Source organism: Dendrobates tinctorius, unplaced genomic scaffold (assembly GCF_039654945.1).
Source record: "Dendrobates tinctorius isolate UK_male_01 unplaced genomic scaffold, ASM3965494v1 ptg000019l, whole genome shotgun sequence".
NCBI lineage: Eukaryota > Metazoa > Chordata > Amphibia > Anura > Dendrobatidae > Dendrobates > Dendrobates tinctorius.
The window spans coordinates 54,196,621-54,220,764 of record NW_027361687.1 but is presented as its reverse complement, the minus strand read 5'-3'; the positions used below and the strand labels follow the sequence as shown (position 1 = coordinate 54,220,764).

The following is a 24,144-nucleotide window of genomic DNA, read 5'->3' as shown; positions in this document are numbered from 1 at the left end:
GAATGCCTGCGGTGGTCACGTGAAGGCGAGGACCTGGCCTGTAAATAACCTTATACATGCTGCTTCATGTCAAGTCCCCAGCAGAGGCCGGGGCTCCCCCAGGACGTGTCCGGTTACATTAGCACACTACACCCCTGTCTCACACACACTGACTGCACAGTATGGAGACGGCCCCATCTACTGATCCTGAGCCCATCCCATCCCCCACCTCCAGGCTAAAATATGTAGTGCACGTGGGATGTGAGGCTTCTCTTGTCTGCACTTCTGACAAGTTGCGGAAGATTTGACAGATGTTTATAACAAATGTCCCCATATACTCCAGAGTATTCATAACATGACAGGTCTGAATACAGGATGTGTATATAAATGTATATCTCTTCTCCTGAGTTACATTATATCCCAGAGCTGCACTCACTATTCTTCTGGTGGAATCACTGTGTACATACATTACTGATCCTGAGTTACATCCTGTGTTATACTCCAGAGCTGGACTCACTATTCTGCTGGTGCAGTCACTGTGTACATACATTACATTACTGATCCTGAGTTACATCCTATATTATACCACAGAGCCGCACTCACTATTCTGCTGGTGCAGTCACTATGTACATACATTACCGATCCTGTACTGCTCCTGAGTTACATCCTGTATTATACACCAGAGCTGCGCTCACTATTCTGCTGGTGCAGTTACTGTGTACATACATTACTGACCCTGTACTGATCCTGAGTTACATCCTGTATTATACCCCAGAGCTGCACTCACTATTCTGCTGGTGCAGTCACTCCTTACATTACATTACTAATCCTTTACTGATCCTGAGTTACATCCTGTATTATACTCCAGAGCTGCACTCACTATTCTGCTGGGGTAGTCACTGTGTACATACAGTACATTACATTACTGATCCTGAGTTACATCCTGTATTATACTCCAGAGTTGCACTCACTATTCTGCTGGTGCAGTCACTGTGTACATACGTTACATTACTAATCCTATACTGATCCTGAGTTACATCCTGTATTATACCCCAGAGCTGCACTCACTATTCTGCTGGTGCAGTCACTGTGTACATACATTACTGATCCTGAGTTACATCCAGTATTATTTGCCAGAACTGCACTCACTATTCTGCTGGTGCAGTCACTGTGTACATACATTACAATGCTGATCCTGTAATGATTCTGAGTTACATCCTGTATTATACTCCAGAGCTTTACTCACTATTCTGCTAGTGCAGTCACTGTGTACATACATTACATTACTGATCCTGAGTTACATCCTGTATTATACTCCAGAGCTGTACTCACTATTCTGCTGGTGCAGTCACTGTGTACATACATTACATTACTGATCCTGAGTTACACCCTGTATTATACCCCAGAGCTGCACTCACTATTCTGCTGGTGCAGTCACTGTGTATATACATTACATTACTGATCCTGAGTTACCTCCTGTATTATACACCAGAGCTGCGCTCACTATTCTGCTGGTGCAGTCTCTGTGTACATACATTACATTACTGATCCTGAGTTACATCCTGTAATATACCCCAGAGCTGCACTCACTATTCTGCTGGTGCAGGCACTGTGTACATGCATTACATTACTGATCCTGTACTGATCCTGAGTTACATCCTGTATTATACTCCAGAGCTGCACTCACTATTCTGCTGGTACAGTCTCTGTGTATATACATTACTGATCCTGAGTTGCATCCTGTATTATACCCCAGAGCTGCACTCACTATTCTGCTGGTGCAGGCACTGTGTACATGCATTACATTACTGATCCTGTACTGATCCTGAGTTACATCCTGTATTATACTCCAGAGCTGCACTCACTATTCTGCTGGTGCAGTCTCTGTGTATATACATTACTGATCCTGAGTTACATCCTGTATTATACCCCAGAGCTGCACTCACTATTCTGCTGGTGCAGGCACTGTGTACATGCATTACATTACTGATCCTGTACTGATCCTGAGTTACATCCTGCATTATACTCCAGAGCTGCACTCACTATTCTGCTGGTGCAGTCTCTGTGTATATACATTACTGATCCTGAGTTACATCCTGTATTATACCCCAGAGCTGCACTCACTATTCTGCTGGTGCAGTCACTGTATACATACATTACATTACTGATCCTGAGTTACATGTTGTATTATACCCCAGAGCTGCACTCACTATTCTGCTGGTGCAGTCACTGTGTACAAACATTACTGATCCTTAGTTACATCCTGTATTATACCCAGAGCTGCACTCACTATTCTGCTGGTGCAGTCACTGTGTACATACATTACATTACTGATCCTGAGTTACATCCTGTATTATACCCCAGAGCTGCACTCACTATTCTGCTGGTGCAGTCACTGTGTACATACATTACATTACTGATCCTTAGTTACATCCTGTATTATACCCAGAGCTGCACTCACTATTCTGCTGGTGCAGTCACTGTGTACATACATTACATTACTGATCCAGAGTTACATCCTGTATTATACTCCAGAGCTGCACTCACTATTCTGCTGGTGCAGTCACTGTGTACATAGATTACATTACTTATGTATTATAGCCCAGAGCTGCATTCACTATTCTTCTGGGCTTTGTACTTTGGAGCTGCTCTGTCCTCTGTGAATGGGAACAGGAGATTGTAACCATTTTGGAAGTTGTATGTGGGTGCCTTGCTCCCTGCAGACGCGTACACACAGGCCCATTATCTTCTCTTCTTGCTTCCCCTCATATCTGACAGTCGTGCTTTGCAGAATCTCCAGTGACAGGTCTGATTGTCAGTGCTGCTGCTTTTAATATCTAGGCATATCTAGGGGTTTGGGGAAGGGGGCATTTACTTTCTTGAGGTGGCACCATGGGGTAATCTACTTGTCTGTATGCATGCACATCTTGTCCTCCTCTGAGGATGGATCCCGTTCCACTTGGCTGCAGTTGTACGAGCTATGCTTGATGTGAGGTGCTATTGTCTTCCTCCCAGCATCTCTACTGGCTTCTGCACTAGGGGCTTCTGCTGAGTGCAGTACACATTATATTACAGGATCTGTCTACACTGCTCAGGCGGAGCCACCTCTGACTGTGTTTGTGTCCTGAGAAACATCTGCAACTGTGTATAACTAGGGATATATTCTATACTAGATGGAGGCCTGACGCTATCGCATTGGGAGGGCTGTAATGTCACGATGGGGGCAGGCTTTGCAGTGTTGAGAATCTCCCTCCCCCCATGTGCTCTCCCACCTATCCACTCTCTCTTTCCCCATGTGCTGACTTCTCCCGTCTGTGCTCTCTTCTTTGACCTGTCTACCCCATGTGCTTTCCCCCTTATCTGCTGTTTCTCTCCTTCCTATGCTGTTCTCTCCTCATGTGCTGTCCCAGTTGAGCTATCTTCCCCCCCCTTTGCTCTGTCTCTCTTACCTCTGTGTCTGATCGTGTACAGCGCATACCACAGCTCCTGGGCAGGGGAGGAAGCAATAGACAATACTGATATTAAAGCAGGAGATCGCAGAGGATACATTTTGTGAGGTAAAATATTGTTTATAAACAGTCAGTGAAATATTTTATCTCACAAAAGGTATCCTCTGCGATCTCCTGCTTTAATATCAGTATTGTCTTTGCTTCTTCCCCTGCCCAGGAGATGTGGTATGCTCCGTACATGGTCAGACACAGACAATTTTTAAAATGAACTTTCGTTCGTGGGAAAACCCCTTTAACCCCTTTCCTACAATGGACGTAGTATTCCGTCCATGTGACCCTGGACCTAATTCCCATGGACTGAATATTACGTCATAGCGATCAGCGGCGCCCACGTGGTGAGCGCCGCTGATCACGACCGGGTGTCGGCTGATTATCACAGCTGACACCCGGCACAATGTGTCAGGGGTGGTCACGGACCGCCCCCGACACATTAACCCCTTGCACACCACAATCAAACATGATCGCGGTGTATCGGGGGTTAAAGGGAAGCATCGGCAGGGAGGGGGCTCCCTCCGTTCTTCCCTGATACCCCCCACAGCAGCGCAATGTGCAGCGCTGCTGCGGGGGGCTCCATCCCTGCAGGTCCCCGGATCCAAGATGGCGACGGGGGCCTACAGGGAGCTGGTTTCCTCAGTGCCTGCAAAGCGCAGGCATGAGGAAGCCTTGTGCAGTGCCTGTGACAGATCGCTGATCTGTCACAGTGATGTGATCTGTGATGTGACAGATCAGCGATCTGTCACATGACAGTTATGTCCCCCCTGGGACAATGTAATAAAGTAAAAAAAAAAGTGTAAAAATAATTTCAAAAAACGCTAAATAAATTAAAAAAAATTCCCTAATTCATTTTTTTAAAAATCAAAAAAACAATAAAAGTACACATATTAGGTATTGCCGCGTCTGTAACGACCTGCCCTATAAAACTGTCCCATTAGTTAACCCCTTTAGTGAACCCCTTAAAAAATAAAAATAAAAAACAAAGCAAAAAATAATGAACTATCATACCGCCGGCCGAACAAAAAGTGCAATAACACGCGATCAAAAAGACGCATATAAATATCCATGGTACTGCTGAAAACGTTATCTTGTCCCACAAAAAACGAGCCACCACACAGCATCATCCGCAAAAAAATAAAGTTATAGCTCGCAGAATAAAGCGATACAAAAATAATAATTTTTTATATAAAATTGTTTTCATTGCATAAAAGCGCCAAAACACAAAAAAAGATATAAATGAGGTATCGCTGTAACCGTACTGACCCAAAGAATGAAAGGGCTTTATCAATTTTACCGCAGGCGGAATGGTGTAAACGCACCCCCCCAAAAGAAATTCATGAAATGCTGGTTTTTGTTCATTCTGCGTTCCAAAAATCGGAATAAAAAGCGATCAAAAATGTCACATGCCCGAACGTGGTACCAATAAAAACGTCAACTCGTCCCGCAAAAACATAAGACCTCACATGACTCGGTGGGTCAAAATATGAAAAAATTATAGCTCTCAATATGTGGTGATGCAAAAACTATTTTTACATAAAAAAAAGCGTCTTTTAGCGTGTGACAGCTGCCAAACATAAAAACCGCCATAAATAGTAAATCAAACCCCCCCGTTATCACCCCCTTAGTTAGGGAAAAATAATAAAATAAAAAAAAAGGATTTCCATTTTCCCGTTAGGGTTAGGGCTGAGATTAGGGTTAGGGGTGTGATGGGGTTAGGGTTGGAGTTAGAATTGGGGGTTTCCACTGTTTGGGGACATCAGGTGCTCTCCAAATGCAACATGGCGTCTGAGCTTAATTCCAGCCAATTCTGCGTTGAAAAAGTCAAATGGTGCTCCTTCCCTTCCAAGCTCTGCCATGCGCCCAAACAGTGCTTTACCCCCACATATGGGGTATCAGCCTACTCAGGACAAATTTCAAAACAACTGTTGGGGTCCAATTTCTCCTGTTACCCTTAGGAAAGTAAAAAATTGGGGGCAAAAATATTATTTTTGTGGAAAAAAATGATTTTTTTATTTTCATGCCCGGGCGTTATATACTTCTGTGAAGCACTTGGGGTTTCAAAGTGCTCACCACACATCTAGATAAGTTCCGTGGGGGGTCTAGTTTCCAAAATGGGGTCACTTGTGGGGAGTTTCAATAGTTTAGGTACATTAGCGGCTCTCCAAAGGCAACCTGACAACCGCAGACCATTCCATCAAAGTCTGCATTCCAAAACATCACTACTTCCCTTCCGAGCCCCGACGTGTGCCCATACAGTAGTTTTCAACCACATATGGGGTATCAGCGTACTCAGGACAAATAGGACAACGACTTTTGGGGTTCAATTTCTCCTGTTACCCTTGGGAAAATAAAAAAAATTGGTGACTAAAAGATGATGTTTGTGGAAAAAATACGATTTTTTTTTTTTTTTTTTTTATTTTCACGCCCGGGCATTATAAACTTCTGTGAAGCACTAGAGGGGTCAAAGTTCTCTCCACACATCTAGATAAGTTCCTTGGGGGGTCTAGTTTCCAAAATGGTGTCATTTGTGTGGGATTTCCACTGTTTTGGTACATCAGGGGCTTTCCAAACGCGACATGGTGTCCGATCTCAATTCCAGCCAAAAAAGTCAAATGGCGCTGCTTCCCTTCCGAGCTCTGCCATGCGCCCAAATAGTGGTTTACCCCCACATGTGGGGGTATTAGCGCACTCAGGACAAATTGCACAATAACTTTTAGGGTCTTGTTACCCTTGGGAAAATAAAAATTGTGGGTGAAAAGATCATTTTTTTGGAAAAAATATGATTTTAATTAATTGTACCGCTGTACGTTATATACTTCTGTGAAGCCCTTGGGGGTTCAAAGTTCTCACCACATATCTAGATAAATTTCTTGGGGGGTCTAGTTTCCAAAGTGGGGTCACTTGTGGGGGAGTTTCCACTGTTTAGGTACATCAGGGGCTCTCCAAACGTGACATGGCGTCCGATCTGATTTCCAGCCAATTTTGCATTGAAAAAGTCAAACGGCGCTCCTTCCCTTCTGAGCTCAGCCATGCGCCGAAACAGTGGTTCCCCCCCCACATATCAGGTATCAGCGTACTCAGGACAAATTGCACAATAACTTTTGCAGTCCAATTTCTCCTGTTACCCTTGGTAAAATAAAAAAAAATTGAACCTGAAGTTTTTTATTGTGAAAAAAAGTTAATGTTCATTTTTTTATTTATTTTTTTTTTTTTTAAATATTCAAAAAAATTCCTGTGACGCACCTAAAGGGTTAATAAACTTCTTGAATGTGGTTTTGAGCACCTTAAGGGGTGCAGTTTTTAGAATGGTGTCATTTTTGGGTATTTTCTGTCATATAGACCCCTCAAAGTGGCTTCAAATGTGATGTGGTCCGTAAAAATAAAATGGTGTTGTAAAAATGAGAAATCGCTGGTCAACTTTTAACCCTTATAACTTCCAAACAAAAAAAAATTTTGGTTCCAAAATTGTGCTGATGTAAAGTAAACATGTGGGAAATGTTAGTTATCAAGTTTTTTGTGTGCCGTATCTCTGTGGTTTAAGGGCATAAAAATTCAAAGTTGGAAAATTGCGTCATTTTCAAAATTTTTGCCAAATTTCCATTTTTTTCACAAACGCAAGTTATATGAAGGAAATGTTACCACTAACATGAAGTACAATATGTCACAAGAAAACAATGTCAGAATCACCGGGATCCATGGAAGCGTTTCAGAGTTATTACCTCATAAAGGGACAGTGGTCAGAATTGTAAAAATTGGCCCGGGAGTTAACGTGCAAACCACCCTTGGGGGTTAAGGGGTTAATGTGAGCGGCTTTCTCTGACTGTAGACACATCATGCATCTTCCGCCGGGATCAGCCGAATGATTCACTGCGCCTGCACGGAATTCGCTCAGGCGCAGTGCGACGGTGTTCCGCTGGTGGTATCACGCAAGAGGCTGTGTGAGTGTTGTGACGGTGTTCCGCTGGTGGTACCGCGCAGTAGGTTGGTACCAGCAGCAGTTTCCATATTGGGACACCCATCACTTGGGTGTCCCAATATGGCGGTCGGTGAACTTCCTCCGCTTGGAATTCTGGGATACGGTGACATCTGGACAGAACAGGAAATGAAAACATTACAAGGCAATTACATAAATAGATGTGACACCTGGAACATGTACTTCTGGGAGAGAGCCATCCAAACATGGGTGGTCTCCTGAAAGTGGGGCAGTCACTTGTAAACACAATTGTTTTTATGCTTCTGTTCGCCTGAATGTGGCGTTTTCTCTTTTCCTTTTTGCTCCTCTCCTTCATGAGATATGGCCCCCTCTTTCCTGTATATAAATCTAACCTTTTTATCGAAATGGGCAGTGTCATCAGCTCCTCTATGTAGGCGTGTGCCACGCCCACTTGTCTAGCACTACTAGATTTATGCACAGGGAAGAGTTGGCTGTATCTCAGGAATGGAGGGGCGCAGGAAGAAGAGGAAAACATCACCTGATTTATCTGACAAGTGGCATTTACACCAGGCAACAAAAATCTCTATTTCCAGCAAGTAACCGGCCCTCTAAGGATATTTGGGTTGTTTTTTTGGATGTGTTTTATCATACATTTTGCACCATTGTCCTTTTAAAGCCTCTGTATTTCACTACCTGGAACTGGATGTAGAATGAGGTACCTTGAGAATTAGTCAGTGAGTGCTCATTTCTTCTCAGTTGCTCTCAGATGATTTATGACCACAGAGTTCAGCTCTACGTTCATGTAGTCATGAAACAGAGAGGAGCTCAGGTGAAGAAAGGCAAGTTAGAAAGTTAGAGCTCACTGACGGATTTTCAGTTACCTCATTCTACTGCCAGCAATGGGCAGCAAAAAATAAAAGCCTGTAAAAGTGAAACTTTGCTTAATCTTGAACACTCCATCCATTACTGACCTGCTAACGTCCATGTGGCACGCTTGTCTTTATGCTACCAACCACATGGGTACAGGTGTATAAATCTATATTTCCCTGTGATTTTGTAGGTCGTCTCAACTGGTGGACACAACTCGACCCATCCTACCAGCGGCTCCTTCCGTTGGCGACGACTGGTGACGGAAACTGCCTTCTGCATGCGGCCTCTCTGGGTAAGGTGTAGAGAACTAGTGATGGGTACATGAGGGGGCATATTACCCTCCAGAAAGTTGTAAGAATGTGTGCTTTCAGGGATGTGGGGCTTCCACGACCGGGACCTGATGCTCCGCAAGTCTCTGTACACACTGATGGAGAAGGGCTCTGAGAAGGAAGCGCTGAGGAGGCGCTGGCGGTTCCAACAGACGATGCAGAATAAAGAGGTACGAGGTGGGCTCCATGGGGCGGACACAGCTCAGACGGTACCTGGGTGAGGGTGTATGCAGCCCTCCATGCAGTTGGGGTTTCTGCAGCAGCTGTATGGATTATTCGTTGACTCTGCTACTGCAGAACCTCAAAGCATGAAGGGACACACATAGGAGAGTGAGGAAGGGTTTCCCTTTAATAATCCTGTATCTCTTCTTGCAGTCCGGCTTGGTATACACAGAAGAGGAATGGCAGAGGGAGTGGAATGAGTTAATAAAACTTGCATCCAGCGAGCCCCGGATGCACTACGGAACCAATGGGTCAAACTGCGGAGGGTAGGTAATGGCCATATGGAAAGGAGAAGGTTAAAAAAATAGCACGCTGCTGAGTGATCCCTGTAAGATGGGGCATCCCCAATTTGTTCTTATACTGCCCTTCCCAGCCCAGCCTGTGGTCGTGAGTGGCGCTGTCTGCAGTAATCCTTATGGCATCGCTCCTCAGTTGTATCCTCAGCCTTTCTAGAATATGGGATGATGGGATGGCTTATTGTCACCCCGCTAGTTCCCTAGAACTGTCCGCCTTTTCCAGGGTCTGAAAAAGAATGGGTTAATGGGCTTCCTCTTTGTGGGCCAGAGACACAGTCCAGGCACGGATAATCCGGAGCGAGGAGCTGCAGTCACCGCGAGTTTCTCTGCAGCTGGGAGCCACTTCCTTCCTCCCGGTGGCGACCCGGGTCATTCCCAGAGCTTTCACCCGCCACGTTGTGTCGTCTGTTCTGCACCTCAACATCCTCATAAGAGAAACCTTCTCTTATTTGTGATTCCGCCAGCTTAGTGATTATCAGTGCCCCCATGTTCTCCAGACCCCTGTATCGTTTGCTGTTATAAATCCTCTCCTAATTAGCAATTAAAATGGAAATTGCAAAAATGCATCTGCTTATTTCACTCCACTAAAAACAGCGCCACTTTGTTCCAGTGGCTGTTTTTGGTAATACAGGTCATCCTCATCCTTTTATGTCCTTAATGATTAGTGGTCGCTAGAGCTGATTAGCTGTGCTTGTCCTGCAGGGTGGAAAGCTCGGAGGAGCCGGTGTACGAGAGCCTGGAGGAGTTTCACGTCTTTGTACTCGCTCATGTACTTAAGAGGCCGATCGTGGTGGTGGCAGACACAATGCTCCGAGACTCGGGAGGAGAGGGTGAGCCCCGTCTGCCTATATGTTTAGCACGTTCTCCATATTTCTGTCTTTTTCTATCCCCTTGTGAGTGGGGTCAAGCATGAAAGTGATCAAGGCTGGTGTTGGGGTGGGAAACTGGGCAATTACAAGCAGAAACTGCTGGTTCTGTGTGTATGCCTTACGTATTCATACACAGGGAGCGTGCGCACAAAGGTCTGTGCTCCGTATGTACGTACATGTGTACGCCGTAAATGCGTTAAGAGGTGTAACTCGCCCAATGAACAAGTATATTGCTGCTCATCCATTGAGCCCTTGTTCTCGGCAGTGCATACATGACCTGTATGGGTACAATCAGTCTATTACTGATCATTATGTCCCCATTATTTTGTGTAAAGCGGACGATAAACAAGTGCTGAACCACTCCAATATTGTCAGTTGCGCTCATGTAACAGTCTGAAATCTACTCTTGTAGATGCAACTAAATGATGGCATGTGATGGTGCAATATGTGAGCAGTTGGGGCTGCACTTCTTGAACTTTTGCCCAGGGCCCCACCCGCGGTCTGCTGGTTGATGCAGATCCATCCCCCCAGGTCGGGAGACGCGGCGGTGGGGCCCCGCGGTCTTCTGATGCTTGAGCGCGGGTCTTTGTTTCATGGATATGAGAGCTGGTGACACTTGCCTTTTCTTCCGTTTCCTTCTAGCATTTGCCCCAATACCATTTGGCGGAATCTACCTCCCTCTAGAGGTTCCACCTAACAAGTGCCACAGCTCTCCGCTGGTGCTGGCGTACGACCAAGCACACTTCTCTGCCCTCGTGTCCATGGAGCAGGGTGACCAGAGCAAGGATCAAGGTACACACCTCTTATGCCATGTGTGGGTGTTCTCATCTTGGATATATATGTAGATCTCAGCCCCTTGATAGTTTTGTCTCTACCACAGCAGAGCACCTGGCGGAGGGTGTTTCTCAGTGGGGACATGGTGATAGAAAGCCGCCTTAGGAATCCACTCTTTCCTGCTGCCCACGTTACTGCTTGCTGCTCTTGTGCTGTGGGATTTATAATCATCCCTATGAACAGAATTTTCCTTTTTGATGCTGTGAATTTGCGTATGACTTCCATGTCCGTTCCTTCTGCACAGCGCCTTTCATCCCCCTGACGGACTCTCAGCACAAGTTACTACCCGTACACTTTGCAGTGGACCCTGGGAAAGACTGGGAGTGGGGCAAGAACGACTCTGACAATGTCCGCCTGGCAGGGTAAGTGACCCAGCTCATAGGCTATACGGTGGTATGCTGGCAGAGGCGGTGTGTACAGTATGGAGGAATTCTCTGTACGTCCAGCCTCTGATGGTACTTGAAGTCCTGTATATGTGCCACCTTGTACCTCCAATCCACATTGTTCCCCACACCGAATGTCCATGTGACAAGCCTTATTCCAATGTCTCCTGATATGTTTAATTCCCTTTCTTCATACCTTTGCACAAAAATGAAAATCTATACTTAGCTACCAATTGGCACTATTGTTTGGGTCTCCTTCCTTTTCCAGCAGGTGTGGACAGGTGATCGCTGCAGCAGTGACGCATTGATCACTGCTGCAGCCCCGGATTGGTCCCTAGTCTGTAGCGTCTGAATAGGATGTCCATAGATTGGCACTGTACATCGTGTTCTGGTCTTGCTGATATGACCGCTGCTGACCATCCAGAAAGGGAGGTCTGCGGACCCGGGTAGTGTTACCAAGGAGAGGCGGTCTCTGGTACTTTTAAAATCCACATGCGTGCACTGTACCACTAAGGAGAGGATGTATTTTGGTGGCAGACATAGGGCTCCTGGCCATGATGCCGCATCCTCCCCTTATGAGTCGTTATGTCATCCTAGCACATGTGCCTATAAATGTTTCATGAGCTTCTGCGCGGAGGCTGTAATATAATCTGCCGCACACAGACTGGCAGTAAGGATGATGCCCAGACTAGGGCGGCATGAGGGCACGTATCAGGCCTCCACAGATGGATGGTCAGCCTCAGTGAAGACCTGATGAAGCGCAGTGCTGGGATACAGATTGCTTACTGCTGCCCTCTGCTGGTGACACTCAACCTGGAATATAGGATTCATGTATAAGCAATTGTGTATTAACCCATTAAAGATTGACTTGTATTTCTCAGCCATCATTTTTTCCTCTGCTGATCTGGTGCGGGTGGGAAAAAAAACACTTTTTTTCAGTGAGTTTTCTGCAGTTCTTATTAGTTACTGTCGTTTCTTTATTTTTTTTTTTTTCTTAATGAGAGAATTGAAAAGAAAAGAAACTTGGGTGATTGGAGCTTTTCTTTATTTTCTACATTGAATTTTTTATGATTTATGTCTCATATAATAGAATCTCAGTCGTAAGGAAATCTGCCCCATAGACTGACGGGCATCACTGTGCCATCCCTCGTTTTGCTATAAAACCCCTAATAGCATCAGAAGTGACCATAGCATCTAAGAGACTAAAAAGCTGGGATACGAGTCCACTCCAATCCCAGTCGTGTATTTTTCTGTGCCACATAATCAATTGTCGGGCATTGATATCTGATCAGAAAGAGTTTTCTTGCTGGCATGCACCTTCTGTTCCCCAGACCATTTGGTCTGTCATGGCGCTGCGGCTGCGTGTACCATACACCTAGGTAACCTGAGGTTTTGTTTCCAGGGTCACGTTATCATTGGAAGCAAAGCTAAGCCTGCTGCACAGTTACATGACGGTGACGTGGCTGTCGCTACCGTGCGAGGTGCAGGTGAGTAGCTGCTCCTGAGGACAACTTGTAGGCAACATCAGCCATTTTGACTCATTTTTATTGTCTACCGTTAATCCGGATTGGGACTGTTGAGCACACTGACTGGAGATTTGTGTTTTGAATTATTATTTATTATAGCCCTATTTATTCCTTGGCGCTTTACATGTGAGGAGGGGTATACATAATAAAAAAGCAAGTACAGTAATCTTAAATAATACAAGTCACGACTGGTACAGGAGGAGAGAGGATCCTGCCTGTGAGGGCTCACAATCTACAAGGGATGGGTGAGGATACAATAGGTGATGGCAGAGCTGGTCGTGCAGCAGTTTGGTCGATCGGTGGTTACTGCAGGTTGTAGGCTTGTCTGAAGAGGTAGGTCTTCAGGTTCCTTTTGAAGGTTTCCATGGTAGGAGAGAGTCTGATATGTTGGGGTAGAGAGTTCCAGAGTGTGGGGGGATGTGCGGGAGAAATCTTGAATGCGATTGTGGGAAGAGGAGATAAGAGGGGAGTAGAGAAGGAGGTCTTGTGAGGATCGGGGGTTGCGTGCAGGTAAGTACAGGGAGACGAGGTCACAGATGTATGGAGGAGACAGGTTGTGGATGGCTTTGTATGACATGGTTAGGGTTTTGAATTGGAGTCTTTGGGTAATGGGGAGCCAGTGCAGGGACTGACAGAGGCGAGAGGCCGGGGAATAGCAGGTGGACAGGTGGATTAGTCCGGCAGCAGAGTTTAGAGTTGATTGGAGGAGAGCGAGAGTGTTAGAGGGGAGGCCACATAGCAGGAGGTTGCAGTAGTCAAGGCGGGAGATGGTGAGGGCATGAACTTGGGTTTTTGCTGATTCTTGGTTGAGGAATGTACAGATCCGTGAAATATTTTTGAGTTGAAGCCTACAGGAAGTGGAAAGGGCTTGGATATGTGGTTTGAAGGAGTCAAGGGTTACCTCAAGGCAGCAAACTTGTGGGACTGGAGAGAGTGAGCAGCCATTTACTTTAATGGATAGGTCTATTGGGGAGGGCGAGTGAGATAGGGGAAAGATTATGAATTCTGTTTTGTCCACATTACATTTTAGAAACCTAGCGGAGAAGAAGGATAAAATAGCAGACAAACATTACGGGATTCTGGTTAGTAGGGAAGTGATATCTGGTCCAGAGATGTAGATCTGTGTGTCATTAGCATAGAGGTGATACTGCAAGCCGTGAGATTCTATGAGATGCCCGAGGCCGAAGGTATAATGGAGAAGATCAGAGGCCCTAGGACTGAACCTTGCGGGACTCCGACAGATAGGGGGCGAGGTGAGGAGGTGGTGTGTGAGTGGGACAGTCTGTTAGGTTTGACACAATCCAAGATAGGGCCAAGTCAATTATGCGAAGAGATGAGAGGGTCTGTAGTAATAGGGAATGGTGCACTGTGTCAAAGGCAGAGGACAGGTCCAGGAGTAGGACGACAGTAGGGTCGCTTGGCCTTGACGGTTACTAGGTCATTGGTGACCTTAGTTAGGGCGGTTTCAGTGGAGTGGTGCAGCCGGAAGCCAGATTGTAAGCTGTCGAAGAGTAAGCAAGTAGAGAGGTGGGTGGACAGTTCAAGATGGATGTGTTGTTCCAGTAGTTTTGAGGCATAGGGGAGAAGTGATATAGGGCGATGGCTATAGACACAGAGGATGAGTCAAGAGAGGGCTTTTTGCGGATAGGTGTGATTGAGGCATGTTTAAAGCTTGAGGGGAAGACACCAGTTGTTAGTGATAGGTTGAAAAGATGGGTTAGTGTTGGGATGACGATTGTGGTTGAGGTTTGGAATGAAATGGGATCGGGTCAAGTGCACAGGTGGTGAGATGTGATCGTGAGTGGAAAGTTGATCTTCTGTAATGGTGGAGAAGTTGGTTTTGGAGGAGGAGGGCTGGGCAGTTAGGAGGAAGGGCTCTGGGGGTCATCGACCAAAACTGTCTCTGATGTTATCAACCTTCTGCTTGAAAAATAAGGCAAAGTCTTCAGCTGAGATGAGTGGAGAGGGAGGAGGTGCTGGGGGACAGAGGAGAGAATTGAAGGTGTTGAGTAAGGGTACTGTCACACTTAGCAATGCACCAGCGATATGACGCGGTCAGGATCGCTGGTGCATCGCTAAGTGGTCGCTAGTGAGCTGCCACACAGGCAGATCTCACCAGCGACATCGCAGGGGTCGGGGGTCGCTACTTACCTGTCAGACGAGGCGATCCTGACATCCGCCCGCCCGCGTTCACGCGTCGCTTGTCGTCACAGCAGGAAGCCCAGCAGGAAGCTGACGACGAGAAACGGTCCAGGACGTTCTCGTGCGATCAGTGTTAACCAGCGGGGGAGCCGTTGGAGGTAAGTATCAGACATAGCGATATCGCTATAACGTCACAAAAAACAGTGACGTTATAGCGATATTGCTAGCGATATCGCTTAGTGTGACAGGCCCTTAACTGTTTAGGGTTGTGAGACGGGGAGGATATGAGAGATGAGAAGTAGATTTGTTTTGCTGCAGCGAGTGTGGTATTGAAAGTAGTGTGGGACTGTTTGAATGCAATGAAGTGCTCGTGGGAGTGGGATATTTTCCATCTCCGCTCAGCAATCCTGGTAGCCCGTCTCAGTTCTTTGGTCAGGCTGGTGTGCCAGGGCTGTCTGATTTTGCGAGCTTTGGTATGTGTGTGAGGGGCAACCCGATTTCAGAGCTGCAGCTATTGTGGTGTTATATAGAGCGGCAGCAGCATCCGCATTGAGTAGAGAACTTATGTCTGTAAGAGGGAGAAGGGATTCAGACAGTGAGTGTAGATCGAAGTGTGTAAGATTTCTGCGAGGGGTGTGCAAGTTTGTGGAGTGGGGATTGTGCACCTGGAGAGGAGAAGGAAGAGAATGTAAGTAGGTTGTGATCAGAAAGAGGGAGAGGTGAGTTCAGAGGGGTTAGATAGGGAGCAGAGGCTGGTGAATGAGGCCTTACATTTACTGTAGAGGTGGGATCATTACATCCAATGTCTGATATTGTTTTCTGTCCGCAGGCCCCCCTCGCCCAGCCGGAGTCCCCCACTGCATCGGCCGGAGATGACGCGAGGTCTGCTGCAGAATCCGGAGAGTCCGACAAAGAGTCTGTATGCAGCAGCTCAGCGAGCAACGGAGGCAGCAAAACCGGGAAGGAGAAAGACAAGGAGAAGGAGAAGTCAAAGAAGGAGAAGGACAAGGAGAAAGATAAAAAGCGGACGGACTCTGTGGCCAACAAGCTGGGCAGCTTCGGGAAGAGCCTGGGCAGTAAGCTGAAGAAAAACATGGGTGGCCTAATGCACAGCAAGAGCGGGAAGTCTGGGATGAGCAATGGACAAGGGGACACGCTGGAGAAGAAGAAGAAAGGGTCTTTAAAGGGCCGAAAGGGCAGCAAAGAGGACTCATCACAGGGCGACATCTCCACGAGCTCGGAGAAGTCCTCCAGCAAATCTGCTACGGACAAGGCCCAGGGCGATCCCTACAAATACAGCCACGACGTCAAGTTAAGTCTGAGCATCCTGCGAGCAGCCATGCAAGGGGAGCGTAAGTTTATCTTCGCCTGCCTGCTAAAAACCAGCGACCGCCATCCTTACCAGAAGCAGATGATCCAACGGTACCTGGCCGATGCCCATGACCGGTTCATAGCGGAGCAGAAGCAAAGGGAGGCTGAGAAGAAGGCAATGATGAACTGTGGCGCGGCAAAGAGACTAGAGCAAGACATGCTGCTGCCTAAGTCCGACGAGCTCCTGCCCCTACCATCATATTCACAAATGACTTCTAATTATGGAATGGATTACGGTGTGAAAGGAGCACTACCTTCCAGTTATTCCGGGGGTTTCACCATCCCGAGACCTTCCATCGTCAACACGTCAGACTGCTCCCACCCACACAGCTACCAGGACAGTAGGCGGCAGGTAGCGGGTGGCTCTTGCAATAATCTGCCCTCCTATGCCACCCTTCCCCGACACTGCATGCAGACTCGGCCTCATCCGTACCAGTCCAGCCCTCCGCACATGGGTAGGCTTTCTCCTTCCGAGTCTGAACTTCCCCCGGTCTATCCTGAGGGCGACCAGACTGTTTGCATAATGCACAGCAATGGCTACCAGGAACACATAGACCCCAGCACCATGTCCAGAGGGGCGGACGGCAACAAGGTGCGGACGCACTATAACGTCCAGCAGACCAAGTGTAAGCAGACGCACTGCAATTTTTATGGACACCCAGAAACGGGCAACTACTGTTCGTGCTGTTACAAGGAGGAACTGAGGCGGAAAGAGCGTGAAAAGCAGGCTTTAATCCACAGGTTCTGAAGGACTCCAGTTGGGGGCAGCATTGGGGAGGATGCAATATGTTTCTACAGACTTTTCCTTTAAGTGTTTTATGGTTGTTTTCAGGGTGGAGCGGCTGTACAAATTCTAGAGGACGAGGAACTAGTCAGTAGAATTCGCTATTTTTTTTTGTTAGGAGCAAACAAAAAATATTAATGGTAATTTTTGTATGTGATGATGCCCTCCGTAGCACTTTAGGTAATTTTTCTCCTTTCTGTTATTTAAAGTCGCAATTTTTTTTTTTTTTTATTATTTTGATTGTGGAGGAGAGCAGCCATTTTTTTAATCCTGGACAAACAGCGCTGTCTGTATCTACAGGTTGTCTGTGGTATTGCAGCTCTGCAACATTCATTCCAGTGGTGCTGTAATACCACATACAAACCTGTACATATGGGTGGCGCTATTTTGGAAAGACGGCAGCCATGTTTTTCTAATCAATGACATCCCTCAAGGACTGTCGCGCACATGGCAGGGAGAAACCCTCTTTCCTGCAGCAAATTAACACTTTTTTTTTCTATTTAAACCGTGCTTGTGCAGTGAAGCAGTGCGCATGCGCTGCGCGAAAGAGCGTTTTTGGCTGCCCGTATGAAGGGCGTCGCATGAATCGGGAGACTGTACAAAAAATACAAACCCAAAACACTATACACAATTTTCCACAAATTGTCTAATTCTTCATAATAAAAAAACTAAATTATTGTATAATCTGAAAATTGACAAATTGTGGGAAATACAGGATGACTTGAGGGGTTTTCTTTAACTTGCATAGGTTTTTTTTCTGGCAGCACATGCGCAGTTCAGACAGCGCGCAGTCGCTGAAACATCGCTTCAGTCTTCCCATTTACGTGAGGTCTCTTATGATGGGACGCAAAGGTTTTATATATTTAGAAGTGTTTTTTTTTTTTGTTTTTTTTTAACAAGGGAGAGTGGAAGCATTCTTTCTCTCACCGCCCATGCGCGGCCCCATAGATCTTACATCTATCACCTATGCTGGCACTGCAGATTTTTTTTTTCCCCCCTCATCCTTTTTTTTGTCCGTTACCATATCTGCCGATTGCATGGAGTACAATTAACTTTTTTTTTTTTTTTTTTTAATACATATATGCAATATCCTATGCCGTCTTTATTTGTCACGCCCCTAAGCATGGACACTAATTATTATTTTTTTAATAAAGCTGCTAACTATTGTACACCCGGCCCTGCGATTTCTACACTACCTCTGTCCTGGTAGGTAAATAAGGAAAAAAAAATAAAAATGAAAAAAATATTGATGCATAGACTCCTGTATGTCCATCGATGCTCCATATATACAGATCTAAGGATATCGCTCTGTTTTTAAGAGTGGAGAATGTTCAACCTGATCTCGGGACGGCACGCGGAGAAGGAAATTCTATTTTTTATATTTTCATGTTTTAAGATGAACCAATGGAAAGAAATAAGATTTAAACAAAAATGTTCCTTCAAATGCCTTTAAGTGGTGACTCTGCTCATCTCTTGGGGGGAGGGGATGTTTTATCTGCCGTCTTTGACCCTTTTATGCATTTTTTTTTTTTTTTTTTGGGGGGGGGGGGGGAGGAACAGCTCAGCCATTGGAGACGCTCTGTAAATTTTATGCAACGCTTTGAATGTTTTTTTGCAAAATTAACTTTTTTTTTTAAAGTTATATTGTGAGGCACTTTCTCGATACATTTACTGATTCTTACTAACTTGTATGCCTGGAAAAGTAATGCTTTACCCTGAACGAGGTACTGGCGCCATTTTATAGACTAAAACAACATTACAATTTTTTTTTAATTGAATTTGATTCTTTTTTCCCCTTTTATTCTGTCCAGACAAAATCAATATTGTTTTTTTTTTTAATTGAAAAGTTAAATTTTCACTTTTTTTATTTTTTTTTGGGGGGGGGGGGGGGGGGGAGGTCTATTGCCGCAGTGTATGTCAACTTGCATCGCTGTAGCCAAACTCTGAGCGGTTGCGCTGAGCAGGCATGATGGGAGTTGTAGTTTTGCAACATTTGCATAGGTGCCGGTGTAATGTATATAACTGACGTGCCCGGTGTCGCCCATTAATACAGCTTCTGTCTACAACATGGCCGCCTCCACCTCAGTGTGGTCAGGAAATTCATGTCACAGCAGTGGTTTGTTTTTGTTTGTTTTTTTACAGTATTAATGCTGTAGAATATAGATTATTTTTTTTTAAATGCAATGTTGCATTTCTGAATGTTGAAATATGCAAAATCTTCCAGTGTTCAGATGACTAATCTGGGAAGGTGCAGATGATCACACTGGTTTCTGTTTGCACATTGACCTAACTGTAAAGTGTGTGTATGTGTATATATAATATATATATATTCACACTCATGTAGATATCTATATATTTATAGAATATTATGGTCCTGTCCTCTTCTGAACTGACAACACAATCGGCGAAGGCGCCCGCGGTGAAACTTAGCAGTATTTGCACAAACCTTTCTAACTGTAGAGCACAATGTGGCAGTGCGAGGTTATCATGGCAGCGTGTACTATATCGGTGTGTTTTACGTGTGTAATTTTTTTTTTTTTATTTCCCCCACCACCACCCTCCCTTTAACAAAAGCTTTAATAACCAGACTGTGTTGGGAGCAGCGGCGCCACTTACAATGGATCGCAATAAAGGAATTATTAAACGAAGGTTTTTACCATTTGGCAGAATTTCATTGGTTCTTTTCTTGTCGGGATTTGTCTTCTGCCCCTCTGTGGGTTGAGCTGATCATTACATGGAAAAGTTGGTCATTAGTTAAAGTGCCTTCAATAAAGTAAATTACGCAGCAGACGACTGTGCTTCCATGTCGCCTTCATTCGTGCGCCGGCTCCTTGTTAATGATGCGTGGCTTGTGGGGCTGCTGGGACTTATGGCCTTTACATATCGCAGAGCGCTCACCACAGCAGAATTCACCGATGTGTTTCTCCCCATTGCTGCTCCTGATTATTCTTTCTGGTAAGAGATTTCCCCACTTAGATGCCACACGCTTCTGTTTGTAGCGCGATTATCAGTGTATTTCTGAACTGCATGCAGATTTTATGATCGCGTCAAAGTTCAGCTCAACTTTGCTGTGGTCTGGATTCATAAATCAGAGGCCAGAAGTTACAAAGGCCCCATCAGAAACCCCTCACTGATGGATTAACGTAACTAATGTCGCAGAAAGCAATGGCCAGGGAACAGAGAGAGCCCAAAATCCACCTGATGGAAAAAGAAGAATGTTTCACACCACATTAAAGTAGTGCTGAACTTTGATGCGGTCATAAATCATTACAGAGGAAATGAGAAAAGCGCAATAAGAGGCTCACTGATATCACCAGTTACACCTCCAATGTGTAGGAAAATAAAATGATTGTAAAAGTCAAAAACACTGCTAAATTTTAAATGAATCCCAATTGCAAAGATTTTACACAACATTACTGTAAAGCCCAACACATTTTGTGAAGAATTGTTTTTAACCCCTTAGTGACCGGGCCAATTTTTTTTACAATCTCACATGACCCTTTATGTAGTAATAATTATGGAAAGCTTCATATCCCATTGATTTTGCTATTGTTTTTTCTCCTTCGCCTCATTGGGGGACACAGACCATGGGTGTTATGCTGCTGCCACTAGGAGGCTGAAACTAAGTGAATACAAAAAAAGTTAGCTTCTCCTCTGCAGTATACACCCTCATGCTTAGTGTCCGTAGGAGGCACATGGGTCTGGTTTTCAGACCATTCTCTTTATTTTTTTTTTCCTTTCTTCCACCATGAAGATGAGATCGGGGCAACGGACCCTATCGAAAGGGTCCGATCTCCCCAAACCAACAACAAGCGAGCACATGGAGTGTCGCCTCTCCTGCGACGTGGGACACCATGCCGGACACAGCCCTGTCCATCCTGAGGTAGTGAAACCCTAGGCCTCAGAGGTACAGAGATGGTCTGTGCGTCCTCCCACTGCATCACCAATGCTGAAAACTGCGGTGGTGGAAGGAGGCGGACGGTCCCTCTCCACTTCCCTAACAAAGGGAAGGTGGATTGACGATTCCCTGCAGCGTCCAAAACAGCAGCAGAGAGCATTTTTTCTTTCTCTGACCTGCTGGATAGAGCTGCGTACTCTGCCATTCAGCAGCTTCCGGGTAAGTACCAGGTCTGAAGTAGCTGGAGGACTCTGTGCAACGGACCGGGCGGCAGTGGACGGTGGGTCCACGTTTTTCTCCTGCGGGGAGGGCATTTCTTTTATTTTCCCTGCTTGCCGTCCGGCACCAAAAATTTAGTCCCTGGCTTCAGCCTTGTGTAGGCTGCAACTTGGAGGCTCCACCTGCACTATGACTCGCTCCAGCGGCTACGCCCACTTTTCGGGCGCTTCATGTCCAGGATGAGAAGCGCCTCTGCAAATCTCAGCGGTCATTTTTCATCCTCCTGCCTCTTCCAGACACGAACTGGCATCAGGAAGCGGCTGTTCACTCCATCTGCTGCTCCTGGACACGATCTGGAAGTGGTGACTGCCCGGCGATATATGAAGCTGATAAAAATGCTATTCCAATGTGGATGCCGAGGATCACAGGTTCTGGGTAAGGAGGCCCCGCTCCCTCCCCCTCTGCTCTTCACTAAGCCCGCGACCCCAAGTGTGCTCACAAGCCCTTCGCCGCCACCGATCCCAGTGTATCTAGCCCCCCCTCAGTGGGCTTCATCACTATGGTAATCCATGGCTTCTCTGGCCAAAGAGATTGAATACCTCCTTGATCCATTTGTGGATCGGAGCGTTCGCAGGACTGATATATATGGATCCTCTCTTACACAGGAGCTGTCAGCAGGGGCCGCAAGCATTCTAGAAACGTGCAGGTGTCTAGAAAACGGATCCGTAGCACGTTACCTGAGTAATCACGTACCTTGGCGTCCGTGAGCTCTGTCTCGCACTCTCTCACCAGAGATGTGCAGCGAACAGGACTCTGAGTGGGAATTGGATGTTTCCTCACATCTGGACTTGCCAGAGTTCCAGAATACGGGGGATTCGCTTATCAGGGCCATCAACCAGACTCTGAAGGTTGACGAGGATTCCGGTTCTGTCCCGGAACTCGCAGTGTCTCTCAGGAGGCTAATCGCACTCATACAGCGTTTGCCATTCACCCGGAAGTTCGGGTTATACTTAACCGGCAAAAAGAGCTACCTGATATACGCCTCACAGGTCAGAAGCCTCTTGAGGCGAGGTACCCCCTTTTTCAGCTGACCTGCAGAAAGATTGAGCTGAATCTCCTGCTCTAGACCCTCCAGTATTTTGTCCAGCTCCAGAACCCTTCTATCCTGGACCGAATGGATCATCAACCTACGGAACTCGGGGGCCGCGACGGAGGTATCTAAAGCCATAGTCTCCTAGACTGCCCTTTTAGACGGATGCCATCATGTTCTAAAGGACATTATGGCTCAGTAAATAGAAAACGGTCTCTGTGTAAAAGGTCTCTGACATCTCTTCCTTCCCACAGTGGCCGTTTATTTAGAGTGAAGCTGGTTCAGCTTGTCTCTGATGCTACTGGAGGAAAGAGCAAATTTCCTCCACAGCAAGGCTTAGACGTCCTTTTCGGCGTCAACAACAAATCCGTTTTCAGACACCATAGATTCATTGCGTTAAGACGGAATCATTGTTCTGGTCCCAGTAAACGACGAAAACAAAGGGTTCTACTCGAATCTGTTTGCAGTTCGGTCATTACTTTGGCTGCACGGGGTCCTGGCAGGTTTTTTTTTTTTTCTTCCCCCTCTCTAGACATTCCTGTGCTTCACCATTCCTTAACAGCATGCTACCGCGCCCACAGTGCTCTCGATGGTCATGACGGCCATCATGTCCAGCTTGCACTCTTTGGGCGTGATCGTTCTGCCCTACTCAGACGACCTTCTCAGGGGTCCGTCCTCCCAGGACTGCGCGAAGTGCCTTCGTATCACTGGCGTTACTCTCTCGCCTGAGCTCCCTGATGTATACCAGTCTTCCCTCGTTCCAGCACAGTGGATATCCTTTTTTAGGAATGACCCTGGACACCGACGGTTGGTGATTCTCCCTCAAGACAAGGTCCAACCCCTTCAAAAAGGAGCCCGCGCTTTTAGCCACTCATCTTGTCAGTCCGTCCGGTTTGCCATGAGGGCACTGGGGAAAAATGGTGGCATCCGGTTTGCCATGAGGGCACTGGAGAAAAATGGTGGCAGCAATGGAAGCGGTCTCCTTCGCTTAGCAGCATCTCCGTCCACTGCAGAATGATGTAGCTGCTTGGGACAGGAACCCGTTCTCTCTCGACCGCCGGAGACGCTTGCCCCGGCGGGTCAGACAACCTCTGTTTGTGGACATTGAGGTCTTCTGTCTTCCAGAGGAATTCCTTTCTCCCGGTTTAATGACTGGTAGTGACTACCGATGCCAGCCCTCTTGGCTGGGGAGTAGTTCTTTCCTCACCACACTGCTCAGGGGCACTGGTCAACTCATGAGTTGAGCCTTCCCGGGAAATCCGAATCGGGATAGCCCTACAGCAGTTCCATTATCTCCTGGCGGGTCACCCCGTCCGAATTCAATCAGACAAAGCCACGGCTGTCTCTTATATCAATCATCAAAGTCGTACCCGCTGCGGGGCAGCCATGCGCGAGGTAGCCCATATACTCCGATGAGCAGAAAGGAACTTCTCGGTATTTTCAGCAGTCCATATCCCAGACGTGAAAGATTGGATGGCACTTTTTTTCCTAGCCGCCAACGTCTCGCCTTGAGACAGTGGGAACTTCATCTGGAGGTCTTCCTACAGATATGTATTCACTTAAGGACTCTGGTCGTGGATCTGTTAGCTTCAAGATTGAACGCCAAGTTGCTCCACTTCAGAGCCCGGTCTCGGGATCCCAAGACCATCAAGGTGCATGCACGGGTCTCTCCGTGGCATCAGTTTCGTCTTCCGTACGTGTTTTTTCCCGCTTTCCTTTCTTACAAGGGTCATCAGGAAGATGTAAGCGGAGGGAACTCTGGTAATCCTTGTCGCCCAGGTTTGGCCACGCTGGGCGTGATATGCAAATTTAGTGCTGATAGTCGCTGATGTCCCGTGGTGACTACCGGATCGTCCAGATCTGCTCTGCCAACTTCCATCTTATCATGAGAATCC

General features: G+C 46.5%; 1 protein-coding gene across 3 annotated transcripts in view; it reads left to right on the top strand.

The window, feature by feature from the left end:
- The window catches only part of OTUD7B (OTU deubiquitinase 7B), a 79,696-nt gene extending 59,864 nt beyond the window's left edge, over window positions 1–19,832 (top strand). For all 3 annotated transcript variants that reach the window (XM_073567055.1, XM_073567054.1, XM_073567053.1), the window contains exons 4-11: window positions 8,477–8,578; window positions 8,658–8,785; window positions 8,991–9,103; window positions 9,836–9,963; window positions 10,645–10,794; window positions 11,081–11,198; window positions 12,622–12,706; window positions 15,717–19,832. In XM_073567055.1, coding sequence (XP_073423156.1) covers window positions 8,477–8,578; window positions 8,658–8,785; window positions 8,991–9,103; window positions 9,836–9,963; window positions 10,645–10,794; window positions 11,081–11,198; window positions 12,622–12,706; window positions 15,717–17,006 — 2,114 coding nt within the window. In that variant the 3' untranslated portion in view covers window positions 17,007–19,832. The remainder of the gene's footprint in view (window positions 1–8,476; window positions 8,579–8,657; window positions 8,786–8,990; window positions 9,104–9,835; window positions 9,964–10,644; window positions 10,795–11,080; window positions 11,199–12,621; window positions 12,707–15,716) is intronic.
- The last annotated feature ends 4,312 nt before the right edge of the window (window positions 19,833–24,144 follow it).